Source organism: Lonchura striata, chromosome 15 (assembly GCF_050655825.1).
Source record: "Lonchura striata isolate lonStrDom1 chromosome 15, ASM5065582v1, whole genome shotgun sequence".
NCBI lineage: Eukaryota > Metazoa > Chordata > Aves > Passeriformes > Estrildidae > Lonchura > Lonchura striata.
This window is the reverse complement of record NC_140717.1, coordinates 13,344,822-13,357,765: the sequence shown is the minus strand read 5'-3', so window position 1 is coordinate 13,357,765 and position 12,944 is coordinate 13,344,822. Positions and strand designations below refer to the sequence as shown.

At 59.6% G+C, this 12,944-nt stretch overlaps 1 protein-coding gene across 13 annotated transcripts in view; it reads left to right on the top strand.

Moving 5' to 3' along the window:
* CUX2 (cut like homeobox 2) overlaps window positions 1-12,944 on the top strand; it is a 62,697-nt gene extending 49,753 nt beyond the window's left edge. For 7 of the 13 annotated variants that reach the window (XM_085593266.1, XM_085593264.1, XM_085593259.1 and 4 more), the window contains 17 exons: window positions 281-418; window positions 559-658; window positions 1,472-1,548; window positions 1,631-1,697; window positions 2,437-2,485; window positions 3,172-3,276; window positions 3,907-4,101; window positions 4,210-4,268; window positions 4,386-4,633; window positions 4,833-5,468; window positions 6,358-6,459; window positions 7,121-7,896; window positions 8,324-8,483; window positions 8,950-9,219; window positions 9,435-9,623; window positions 9,719-9,992; window positions 10,390-12,944. In XM_085593266.1, coding sequence (XP_085449392.1) covers window positions 281-418; window positions 559-658; window positions 1,472-1,548; window positions 1,631-1,697; window positions 2,437-2,485; window positions 3,172-3,276; window positions 3,907-4,101; window positions 4,210-4,268; window positions 4,386-4,633; window positions 4,833-5,468; window positions 6,358-6,459; window positions 7,121-7,896; window positions 8,324-8,483; window positions 8,950-9,219; window positions 9,435-9,623; window positions 9,719-9,992; window positions 10,390-11,053 — 4,109 coding nt within the window. In that variant the 3' untranslated portion in view covers window positions 11,054-12,944. Of the gene's footprint in view, window positions 1-280; window positions 419-558; window positions 663-1,471; window positions 1,549-1,630; window positions 1,698-2,436; window positions 2,486-3,171; window positions 3,277-3,906; window positions 4,102-4,209; window positions 4,269-4,385; window positions 4,634-4,832; window positions 5,469-6,357; window positions 6,460-7,120; window positions 7,897-8,323; window positions 8,484-8,949; window positions 9,220-9,434; window positions 9,624-9,718; window positions 9,993-10,389 lie in introns of those variants that run through there. The other 6 variants (XM_085593260.1, XM_085593265.1, XM_085593262.1 and 3 more) reach the window with 5 other exon arrangements.

Here is a 12,944-nt window from a genome sequence, read left to right as displayed (position 1 = left end):
CTGGCAGAGCAGGACTCGGCGCTGTCCCCGTGGCACCTGGGGTGGCAGAGCTCTCAGCATATCCCCCAGGGCTCGTGGCAAGGCAGGACCTGGCGCATCCCCAAGGCTTTGGGAAAGGCAGGACCTGGCGCGTCCCCAAGGCTTTGGGAAAGGCAGGACCTGGCGCGTCCCCAAGGCTTTGGGAAAGGCAGGACCTGGCGCGTCCCCCTGGCACGGGGAGGTGGGAGAGGGTCTGCGGAGGGCCGTGCCTGCTGCTCACCGCCCACCGCCCACCCCGCAGACCCCGCTCCTGTGCTGGAGGCTGCCCGGAGCCTGGAGGATCGGCTGCAGCAGCTCCAGCGCCTGGAGCCCGAGCCGCCGCCCCTGAAGGATCTCAGCCGGCCCTGGAAGAAGCAGCCGGAGCTCGGCAGCACCAAAGGTACCGCCCCGCCGGGGAACGGGGGCAGCCTGCGGTGCCCTGAGCATCCCTGGAATGCCGGGTGGGTGCCAGGGCCGGGAGCTGCCCCCTGGCCACCGCTGCTGTCCCCTCCGCAGCCGTGTGACTGTGTCCCCCCGCAGAGCGCAGGGAGGGCAAGTCGCCGGCAGCCGAGCCCCCGCTCCCCGGCCAAGCGCCCGGCCCAGAGACCCCGCTGCCGAGAAATGAGGCAGACAGGCAGAAGTACGTGAGTGCCGGGAGTGGGGGGCTCGTTTTGGGGCGCTGTGAGGACACGCGGCTCTGTCTGTCCCCGCGGCTCTGTCCCCGCTCCTTCACGGGGTGGGGGGCGTCTATCCATCCCCATTCTCCTTCCCTTTGCTGTCTCAGGCTCTCCCAGTGTCCGTCTGTCTGTCCATCCCCAGTCCCAGGGGGTTTTGGGGGAGCAGCAGGCACCGGCACAGCCGGGACAGGTCCCTCCTGTTGTGCCCTTGTGCGGTATCCCTGGCACACGGCTTTGCTCGGATCAGTGGGGTTGAATCCAGGTCGGTCTATGAACCTCATTAGATGACCTTTTAATTCGGAGGCTCTGGTGCCTTCATTGTTATTCCTTAACACGCTGCACCGGGAAACAAATGAAGAATCTTTAAACCCTAAATTGCAGATCTCTGCGAGTAAGTTCCTGGCAAGCGCAGGCTATAAATAATGCAGAATAACTTTCCCCTGATTGCTTCCCCCTCCTCCAGTTAATTACGGGGGGGGGGTGGGCTGCCATCCCCCCCTCAGAGGGGTTTCAGCCTCAGGGATCAGGGACTGTTTTCAATCCAAAGTGAATTTTTTTACACTTGGGGCAATAAACATTAAAAATGTTACCCCTTAACATTGAGGGGTAACACGGCTTGGACACATTGTGGTATCCACTTGTGGATTTTCCTGGCTTCAGTGAGTGATGGGGTAGAGGAAGGGACTCGGTGAGGGGTCTCTGTATGATTTTGGGGGGCTGTGGGGTTGGCACGGCAGCGGTGCCCCCGGTCCATCCCTGGTGCCCGTCTCTCGCAGGGGCCTGCAGGAAGCTCAGGTCACCTTGGCCGCTCGGCTGGGGGAGGCAGAGGAGAAGATCAAAGTGCTCCACGCAGGTAGTGGGGCCGGGACAGGGGCTGCTGACCATGGAGGACCAAGCCCCCACCCCACAGCTCACCCTCCTCTTCCTCTCGCCAGCGCTGAAGGCCACCCAGACGGAGCTGCTGGAGCTGCGCTGTAAATACGACGAGGAAGCGGCATCCAAGTAAGTTCCCAGCAGGGCTGGGTTGTGCTCAAAGCTCAGCCAAGACCCTTCTGGCAGCACTGGGACATCTCCGTGGTGCTACTTGAGGAGCTGAGATACTTGAAGCCACTGCAGGAACATCCTGAGTCGTGGTGTTACCGAAACTGCGGGAAAAACAGAAACTCTCCAACATTTTTTAAGTGTTGAAGAACCAAGGCATTACTTTATTCTGACCGGGATGTGCAACAGAAATTGTTTCATCCACACATGCCTGGGCTGTGCAGTGAAAATCATTCAATCACACCTGGTTTTGTACCAGACCTTATGTATTTGTACATAAAAACCCCACAGAAATTCACATTCGTTGGTCTCAAAGACACAATTCTCAGTATTCCATCTCCTATTGGTTATTTATCCCTTCACCTTGACGGGGCCTCATCCTTGGGTTCTCTTATCCATCTTTTCCCAGACCAGGTGTCTCCGACCCACCAGGGGGGAAATGTTTGTTAATGTTCGCTTATCTCTTGTTTATCTCCTGGCTACTCCCACTTCTTCCCCTGTGAACAGGAGTCTTTTGAAGAGAAACTTCAATTCCCCTCCCCCTGGGCAAAGGCAAACAAGCCCCTGACTAAAGTTACAAAAAAAATTTTGAAAGTTTTATCATTTCCAGCAGCGAGGCCTTTATCCCTCAGCCTTAACCCGTGTTCTGGGCTGTGTCTGTGCCTCCACGCCTGCTGACATCTCTTGTTTTCTGTCACAGGGCAGATGAAGTCGCCATGATCATGACCAACCTTGAAAAAGCCAACCAGGTGAGCCAGGAGCTGACTTTGCAGGAGCTGGTGAGCCCGGGGCGCTGCACACCCCCTGAACATCTGTGTGGCCTGGACATCTGTCCCCAAAACTGATAAAGGGTTGATAGACACCAGGATTGGGAATCCCTACAAAGGAAAGCTCAGGTTTCCTCCCTCTGGTGGGACCCCCTGCCCCATGTGTGGGGTCAAGGGTATGTTTGGGTTTCTGCCAGGCTCCATTTGGCTGCTGGAGCTGGCACTTGTCACCTCCAGCCTCTCACGGGTGTTCTAAGGCACAACCCACACTGTTCTTATGTTAGATTCCATTGTAATCTCTCTTGGTCCTGTCCATTCCTCTTAACTTGTTTTATTTTGTTCTGAAAATGTAGGTACAAATAAAGGCATGTGGATAATAAAAAAGGTCTAAAGAACAATTTGTGTAAATAAAACCATCTTTTGGTTGGAAAAAAAATGGTGTCCTGGAGATGGTCTGCAGCCAGTGCCGAAGGGTTGGGATCAGGAACTGTGTTAGGACATGGGGACCTTAAATACAGGGGGGGAGTTTAAATATCTGGGCTGGGCTTATGATGCTGGAGATGGGAGCGGGGTGCTCAGAGGGGCACAGACTGGGGCAGATCCTGGACCCTGTGTGGGGTGGGATGAGCTGCAGTGCCTGGTGTGATTCCTGCTCTGTTCTCTTGCAGCGGGCAGAGGCGGCGCAGAGGGAAGTGGAGAGCTTGAGGGAGCAGCTGGCGGCCGTCAACAGCTCCCTGCGCCTGGCCTGCTGCTCCCCGACGGGCACCACGGGGGTGAGAGCATCCCGGGGCCAGGAGCACCCCTTGGGGCCAGGAACAGGCCAGGGCCAGGAGCATCCCTGGGGCCAGGAGCATCCCTCAGGGCCAGGAGCATCCCTGGGGCCAGGAGCATCCCTCAGGGCCAGGAGCATCCCCGGGGCCAGGAGCATCCCCAGGGCCAGGAGCATCCCCGGGGCCAGGAGCATCCCCAGGGCCAGGAGCACCCCTGGGCCCAGCAGCATCCCACTGCAGCTGGCAGCATCTGTCACAGCCAGGAGCATCCCATAGCACTTGAGAGCACCCCACTGATGCAGGAGCACCCTTTTGTGTTTGGGAGCACCCACCATGTTGGGGAGCAAGCCCAAAATGCCTGAGGAGTGTTTTCACCCTGAAGCGGTGGCACTTGGCTGTGCCCTTCATCCCACGGGGAAAGGGACATGCACCTCCACAGCACTGAAGTGCATCTGGGAGAACTTTAAGGGCAAAAGAAAGGTCTGTCCCTCTCCAGGGCCGTGTCACCAGGGTCCCCAGTGCACCAGGCTGAGCCCTGGGCTCACCTGCTTCCTATGGGGTCGTGTCCAAAGGGGAGGGTGGCCCTTGTCCCCACCTTGGGTGGCTGGGAGCTGACAGTGTCCCCTCTCCCAGCAGGACAAAGTGAACTATTCCATGTGCTCAGGGTCGAGGCTGGAGGCAGCTCTGGCTGCCAAGGACCGGGAGATCCTGCGGCTCCTGAAGGACGTCCAGCACCTCCAGAGCTCGCTGCAGGAGCTGGAGGAGTCCTCTGCCACGCAGATCGCCGAGCTGGAGGGGCAGCTGGCCGCCAAGAACGAGGCCATCGAGGTGCGCCCGCGGGGGCTTGGGGGGTGCCGGGGGTGGGGGACGTGGGTCCGGCCGTGCTGTTTGGCCACCAGGAGCCGGCTGCAAGGAGTCCCCTCCTCTGCTCCACAGAAGCTGGAGGAGAAGCTGCAGGCACAGGCTGACTACGAGGAGATCAAAACTGAGCTGAGGTACGGCTTGACCGGCGCCCACGGCTGCATCGCCGGTGTGTGCGGCGCGCTCCCACCGCCGTGACGTGGCCACGGCCACCTTGTCCCCCTCTCAGCACCCCCTTGTCTCCCTCCCAGCATCCTGAAGGCGATGAAGGTGGCCTCTGCCGGCTGCAGCCTGCCCCAGGCAAGTGCCGTGGCACGTCCCGAGGCGCTGGCCGGGCTGTGCCAGCCCTGCCGACGGTGCCTCTGCCGCCTGTCCCCATCTCGGCTTGGCTCCTTGCAGAGCATCTCGAAGGCAGAGGAGGCCCTGCTGCTGGGGAAGGAGGCTTTCTACCCCTCCCAGAAGTACCTGCTGGAGAAGCCCAGCCTGCTGGCCACCACTGGTAGGGACCCTAGATTCTGTGGCATCCCGCTGGGAATATCCATGGGAACGTGGGTGGCAGGGACAGATCCTGGCCTGACTGTGGTGGGGTGAGATGTCACTTGGGGAAACTGAGGCAGGAGCTGTTTGGTTACAGGGCTGTGCCTGAGCTGTGGTCAGGGGGACTCTAGTGTATCTCCCTCTCTCTCCTTCATCTCTAGAGGAGGATCACTCCGAAGACGAGTCAGGGAAGGATCCACTGGGCATGGAGCAGCCGTACCCATCCCCTCACCACGCCCCGGCCGATGACCCCGCATCCCCCACTCCCCTCCCAACGCTGCCTGGCCCTGGCATGGCCCCCGATGGTCCCCGGACTTTCTCGCTGTCCCCCTTCCCGGGGGGCGAGCGGCTTTCGGGGGACGCCAAGGCTCCCCACCTCCCGCTGCCCAGCTACAAGAGCGAGAGCAGCACTGGGGCACCGCCCTTCCCCTCATCCTTCTTCGGGGCCAAAAGCAGCTCCGTGCACCCTGTCCCCGTGCCGGCCACCAGTGCCACCAGCCCGCCCGGCGAGCCGCCCGAGGGCAGCGCCGGCAGCTCCAGCGAGGAGGAGCAGCTGGACACGGCCGAAATCGCCTTCCAGGTGAAGGAGCAGCTGCTGAAGCACAACATCGGGCAGAGGGTCTTCGGGCACTACGTGCTGGGGCTGTCGCAGGGCTCCGTCAGCGAGATCCTGGCACGGCCCAAGCCCTGGCACAAGCTGACGGTGAAGGGCAAGGAGCCGTTCATCAAGATGAAGCAGTTCCTGTCCGACGAGCAGAACGTGCTGGCCCTGAGGACTATCCAGGTGCGCCAGAGAGGTGAGTGGTTGGGGTGGCCCCGGCCAACGGGTCTGTCCCGGGATGCTCAAGCGATGCTTTGGCATCCCATCCCAGTGCACCCCAGTTCACCCTGGCAGCACCCTGGGGTGCCCCATGCCCCATGATGTGCTGGGATGCTGGTCCCACCAGTGGCACCCCGGGATTTTCCCTCCTGGGATAGGATGAGCCCTGGCAAACGGCAGCAATTAACAACAACCCATGGCCTGGAAGCTGCATCCCCAGACGTGCTTTACTCATTTATTCTGACAAGTGCCGTTTAATTATTCATTAGGCTGTTCCGTGCCATATGAATCAATGTGCTCGGGAATATTTCATTAAAATAATGAAGTTCTAGTGCTATGGAACCTTGGCGCGGCGTTGGCACCGCCATGGAATGGTGACTCCCATCTCCGGGGACAGTGGCTGCCGGTGACATCTCAGCAGTGGCAGCTGGTCACTCGAGTCCCTGTGGTGGCACCAGGACTAGCCAATTGCACGGCCATGGTCCATGCACCTGCTGGTTTCAGCCTGGAGGGCTCTGATTTATCCCCTGGATCTGATCCATCATTAACACTTGTCTTGCACAGTGCCAGGGATGGGGACATGGTCTCTGTGCCCGTGTCTCTGCTCCTGGGGAGAGGGTGAGAGGGTGCCCTTGGTTGGGATGAGCAAGGTGGTGGGAGATGCCGTGCCAGAGGCAGGAGCTGGCAGCCAGGGCTACCAAGGCTCCCCGTGCTCCGGTAGCGACTAATCGGGAGTGACATTTGTCTTCAAACCAGCATCCCTAAAAATAACCGAACATGAGGAGCGGTAAATACCTCCTGACATACAAGTGGAGCTTGTAAAACCAGTGCTGGTGACAAAGATGTTCTCCTGCCTCTTTGATCAGGTAGCATCACGCCGCGGATCAGGACACCGGAGACCGGCTCCGACGACGCCATCAAAAGCATCCTGGAGCAGGCAAAAAAGGAGATCGAGTCGCAGAAGGGAGGTAGGTGCTGCCATGGGGGTGGCTCCAAGTCCCTGCTCTGCCCTGTGGCAGCAGCACCCAAAGGAGTGCCAGTGGGTGCTCTGTGGCTGTGGGTCCCGTCCCAAAAATAAGCTTTTTTGGGGGTGTTTCGCCCATTGACATCCATGGAGAATTTCAGGACATGTTGGAAGGAAATTCCACGTGGGGTGGAAGAGTCCCTGTGCAGCAGAGTTCAGATCTGGGCTTTCAGAAAGTTTGGATGCACTCTTTTCCCCCCTCCTGCCCCAAAGCAGATGATTAAATGAGTATTCAGGATCCATCTGGCACGAGGAATCATTAAAGCAGCTGCTCTCACAGTCAATTACAAGAAATGAAATACATTAAAACAGGTAGTCTGCTGAGAAAGCAGAATCCCGGAGAATTAAATTAAACGGGAACGGTGGAAAAACAGGCAGGGAAAACAAACATGTTTGTCTATCGCATTGTTGGTAATGGGATTTATTTCGCAATCATCAAAAAAGAAGTCGGCTTTGAGTTGGGCTGCTGAAACTGTTGCTTTGTGGATGCTGCTGGTCCAAACCGCATCAGGATAAACCACTTTTCTCCCAGACTTTGAGCTGTGGCCTCACAGTAAATGAGGTGTGCTGCTCCTCGGGGCTGCCCTCACCCCTTTCCTCTGCAGGGGAGCCCAAAACACCGTCAACATCGCAGGCAGTGGCCAACGGGGCGGGCGGCAGCGGCTCAGAGGACGCCATCAAGAGCATCCTGGAGCAGGCGCGGCGGGAGATGCAGGCGCAGCAGCAGGCGCTGCTGGACATGGAGTCGGGGGCCAGCGGGCGCGGGGGGGACGCGGCGCCCGCCGAGCGCTCCACGCTGGCCACCGTCAGCCAGAACGTCGCCCCCGCCTTCGTCAAGCAGGAGGAGGGCAGCGGGGCCAGCCCCGGCCCGCCGCAGACGCCGCTGGCCGTGCTGTCCCCCGCCGCCTTTGTCCAGAGCATCATCCGGAAGGTGAAGTCGGAGATCGGCGACGCCGGCTCCTACTTCGACCAGCACTGGGCGTCGGAGCGGAGCCTGCTCAGCCGGCCCTACACCTCGGTGTCGCCTTCGCTGTCCTCCTCCTCCTCGAGCTACTCCAGCATGGCCAACGGCCGGGGCTGGCCACGGGGCGAGCACGGCGAGGGAGGCACCAACGAGGACGAGCTGCAGCCGGCGGATGAGGAGCCGCACCGGCTGTCGGAGATGAAGGCAGAGGGAGCCGGCGCGGAGCCGGCGGCCGGCGGGCGTCTGTCCTACTACCCCACGTACGTGCCACGGACCCTGAAACCAACGGTGCCGCCGCTGACGCCAGAGCAGTACGAGATGTACATGTACAGGGAGGTGGACACGCTGGAGCTGACCCGGCAGGTCAAGGAGAAGTTGGCCAAGAACGGCATCTGCCAGAGGATCTTCGGAGAGAAGGTACCAGCCTGGAGAAAGGGGGTCTGGTGTCCTCTCTGCTCCATGACCCAGAGCCTGGGGCTCATTGATGGCCTTCACCAGCTCCTTCCAGAGTCTTCCTTTTCTCTGGTCTGTTTCCCCTTGGAGGACTCTGAGTCCTCGGGTCTGACCCAACCCCAGTCTCCCGGTGGCCACCACTGGCACTTCCCCCAAGAATGCCCTAAACAGCCCTTTGGGGACCAGCCTCCCACCGCCTGGGTATCCCAGGGGGACCCACCATCAGCACCCATGGCAGGGGACAGAGGGTCCAGACATGCTGTGGGGCAGCGGGTGGCAGTGGGTGGCATCCTGCTCCCCCTCCCCTGACACAGGGGTGGAGGGCAGGCAGCTTCCCAGCATGGGGGGAGTGCACCTCACCTTCTGCGGGTGACGCCTGCGTGGTGCCCAGGTGCTGGGACTGTCCCAGGGCAGCGTGAGTGACATGCTGTCGCGGCCCAAGCCATGGAGCAAGCTGACACAGAAGGGTCGGGAGCCCTTCATCCGCATGCAGCTCTGGCTGACAGACCAGCTGGGCCAGGGGATCAGCCAGCAACCCACACCCTCTCAGGGTAAGTGACATCACTGTCCCCGTGGTCCCCATGTGCCATCAGCGTCCCCGCCACTTCTGTGTCCATCCCCTGCATCCCAGTGAGTTTGTCCTGCTCCCACCCCAGCACTGGGAAGAGCTGTCCCTGCCAACTCCAGTACTAACACCCAGATCCTGGGAAGCCCCTTTCGTCCCCAACCCCCTTCATTTAAAACAAAAATAAATGGAAAGCCACCTCAAAAATCTTGGGCTTTGGGCCTGACATAAAACAGTAACTGGATTTTTTTGTGCTGTATTGGTGGCATTTTCTCTTTTTAATTATTCCACCACCACCACCTCCTGCTTTGCTGTAGCCACTGGAGGAGCTTGGCTGGTATCCCTCTTCTCTAGAGGGCAAAGCCACAGGGATCCCTCAAATGCCCTTCCTGCTGCTGCTGGGTCCCTGCACTGTCCCCTCCCGCTGACCCCTCTGCCCTGGTGTCACACAGCCAGCCCGGTGGAACCCCAGCCGTCCCCCTCGCCGCCCCCCAGCCCCACTGAGCACGAGAAGGGCTGCCAGGAGCCCCTCACCCTGGCCTTGGAGAGCAGCAAGGAAAACCAGCAGCCCGAGAGCCGCTCGACGCCTGCGCTGGGCGGGAAGACGTATCCCAACAGCCAGGGGCCCATGGGAATCCAGGAGATCGTCGCCATGTCCCCCGAGCTGGACACCTACTCCATCACCAAGAAGGTCAAGGAGGTCTTGACGGACAACAATTTAGGTGCGGACCCTCTCTCTGCCCAGGTTTTTGGGAGGTGCTGGTGAGACTGCATGGATCCAGCACCCCAATCCCCTCCAGGATGTTTTCCTGTGGGTGCTGATGGGAATTGCAGGAGGATGCTGGCTGGGAAATGGGGTGCACCTGCTCTGCAGGGGGACTGCAGCGCCCGTCCCGCTGCTCCGCCCCGCTAATCACCTCTGCTTCTCCTCCGCCAGGCCAGCGGCTGTTTGGGGAGAGCATCCTGGGCCTGACGCAGGGCTCGGTGTCCGATCTCCTCTCCAGGCCCAAGCCGTGGCACAAGCTGAGCCTGAAGGGGAGGGAGCCCTTCGTCCGGATGCAGCTCTGGCTCAACGACCCCCACAACGTGGAGAAGCTGCGCGACATGAAGAAGCTGGAGAAGAAGGGTGAGGGATGGGGTGGCACAACCTCGCTGGGTGTGGGGTGCTGGCCGAGGTGGGGGTCCTGGGCTGGGGTGCCAGCTGGGTGTCCTCTCCCGCAGCCTACCTGAAGCGCCGGTACGGGCTGATGAGCGCCGGCTCGGACAGCGAATCCCCCAGCGCGCGCTCCGAGTGCGCCAGCCCCAGCGCGCCGCCGCAGGACCTCAGCCTGCTCCAGATCAAGAAGCCACGGGTGGTGTTGGCGCCAGAGGAGAAGGAAGCCCTAAAGAAAGCCTACCAGCTGGAGCCATATCCCTCCCAGCAGACCATTGAGCTGCTCTCCTTCCAGCTCAACCTCAAGACCAACACCGTCATCAACTGGTTCCACAACTACAGGTACGGGCGCTCCCGGGCTTTGGGGGTCTGATGGTGCTGTGCCACGCAGGGGGTGTCACTGCTTCCCTTCCAGCCTTCCCCATCACCCTTCCCTAGATGGGTGGTGCACTGGAAGCCCCCAGGTTGCTGGGTGGTGTTGGCTACCTTGCCCAAGTCACATTGAGCATCTGAAGTGGTTTCTGTGCTCACATCCACCTGCTCACGCCAGAGCGGGATCTCTGCGAAGGGGGAGGAAACTCCGTATGGAGGCTACAGGTGCATGGGATCCGTCCCCACAGCAGCCCAGCCCAGGTTTCATCCCTAGGTGATATTGCGGCGGACAATTTGTCCGCTGGCTGGAGATGTGGCATGGGGCAGCGGGCGGTCGTTGCCACCCCTCCGTGGTTGTGTCCCGCAGGTCACGGATGCGCCGAGAGATGCTGGTGGAGGGCGCGCAGGACAACGACACGGACCCGGAGCAGAGCGGTGGGACGGCCATCCCCGGGCGCCGTGCCCCCCGCAGCCCCGATTCGGACACCGAGGATCACAAACCCGTGTTCGTGGGGGGCGAGCCCCCCTGTGCCGCCGTGCCCGTGAAGGTGAAGGAGGAGCAGGGGGACGCGGGCGGCTGGAGCCGCCGGCGGGACTCGCGCAGCCCGGCCGGAGCGGCCGAAGGGACCGGACCTCCCCAGGAGGAGCGGGGGGCAGCCCCCCACGCCGCCGCCCCCAGCGCCGGCAGCCTCCCACGGCGGGGAGGCCGCGCCGGCGCCACGGCCGGGGCACCTCTACCGCCGCCGCCGCCACATCCCGACAGCTCCCAGTCCTCCGCGGGGTCGTCCCGTTGCAGCTTGGTGGTGTCCCCAACGTCGCCCTCGGCAGCTTCCTCGCCCGGCCTCACCGGCTCAGCCTCACCAGGACCTTCCTCTGCCGGGCCGGTCTCGCCGGCGCTTCCGCCGGCTCCCGGCCCGCGGCTAAGCACCAGCGTCCAGCGGCGCCACGAGAAGATGGCCAACCTCAACAACATCATCCACCGCCTGGAGCGGGCTGCCAACCGCGAGGAGGCCCTCGAGTGGGAGTTCTGAGCCCCCCGCCACCCTAAATATATATATACACCCCCACACATATATATATATTTTGATAAATGCAGTGTGCACCGAGAGGTGACGAGTGGCCGGCGCCACGGAAGAGAAGCGCCCGTGAAAAAGAGGGGACCCCCCCCCACCCCCCTGTGAATCTGCCCCACCCCTCTGGCTTTGTTTTAAATGTGAAAAACTGGGAACAATTTTAGAAAAGAAAAACAAAAAATCAAAAAATATTTATAGACCTCTTTTAGATATTTTAATAAAAGGATACTTTGGAATTTATTAACAGCTTAAGCTGCTTTGATATTAAAGATAGCTATAAAATCAAGATGATGTAGCAGTCGTGTCATTAAATGTACACTGAAGTCTTGTAGTTTGCCACTGGATGAGATTAAAAACAAATAAACAAAAAAAAAAAAAAAAGAAAACCAACCCACAGAAAAGACTTTTTGAGCAAAGCCATCAAGAAGCACTATGAGACTGACCAAATTTAAGAAACTTTTGCAGTTTCCACTCCTGTCTGTAAGACACTGCATCGCTTCTGCCCCAGCCAGAGACTGCATCCTAGTCCCTGAAGACTCTAAAGCCCCCGACGCCATCAAGTATGTATTTAGTTCTGGTGGTTTATGTTTTTGGAAGCCTTTGTAACACAGAATGTCCCGTGCGGTTGTATATGTTGTAGAAATGTCTGCAATAGCCTTCTGGAACAAGATGTAGCATGGTCCCAACGCTGTCCCTCGCGCTTCCTCCAGCCAGTGGCCGATGGCAGCTCCCATCTGGCGTGGTGTGGCTCGTGCCAGCTCCCAAAGGAAGAGAGAAAATGAGGCAAAAGCAAAGAAAGCAACCTGAGTGAGCTTGGGATTTTGGGAGCGGGATGGGAAAATGTCCCTGGGTGTGATGCTTAAGGATGGCACCAGCTGGCTGGGGATGGACATCCATGGCATCCCGGTTCCCTGTCCATTCAGGAAAGAGAAAGATGGAGCCTCCGAGCTTTGGCCCTGGAGCAGCAGTGCTTGAGGTGAGCGCCCAAAAATTGTGAGCCACCCACTCAGAGGCTGAGCCCTGCTCGGGGCTGCTCCATCATCACAGCCCAGAACTTTTTCAGGGAGAGCGCCTGGGCAGGAAGAGCATCCCCTTCCCACAGCCATGCCCCAGGTAGTGGATGTCAGTGATGCCAGGATGGGCTCTGGGATGTCACATCAGGCTCCTGCCTAAACTGGGCGAGCTCAGCCCTGAGCTGGGCAAAGCATCGCTGAGCTTTGGCTTGCCAGGGCTGATGCTGTGCAGACACAGGAGCTCGGTGGTGGCACCATCCCGGTGTGCTCCCTGTCACCTCCCTGACCCCACCTCCTCCGGCTGGCCTCTGCGAATGAAATGCCTTTAAACGATGTGGAGTGTCCCACGCTGGGCTGCTCTGCCCTGTCCCCTTGCCCACCAAGGCCCTGCCAGGCTCCCAGGCGCTGCATTGACTGATTTTCCACTGTAGATGTTTTTATCAGAATAGAAGGTATTTTTGTACTCAGGTGGTAGTGGATGAGCAATGCTGGGCGAGGGCACAGCTCTCCTTGCCTGCCTCTCCTGCCCTGATGAGCCCCAGGGTGCCCATGGCTGCTCTGCCACCGTGCTGTGGAAGGTGGAGGTGTGACCACTGCCTGCCCTCTCTGCTGTGTGCTAGAGGGAGCTTCGGTGGAACGGGATTTGAGGAAGCACTTGGGATAGTCCTGAGCACGGCAATCCTGTTGTATGAAAGCCAGCGGGACACACCGGTCACGTTTTTGTTAGGCTCATGTTCTGTACTTCAAAAGTTTCTATGAGATCGATGAACTTTGTTTAACAATTTTGGAAAGAACAAGTTCTGTAAAGAGCCACTAAATACAGAAGTTGGATACAA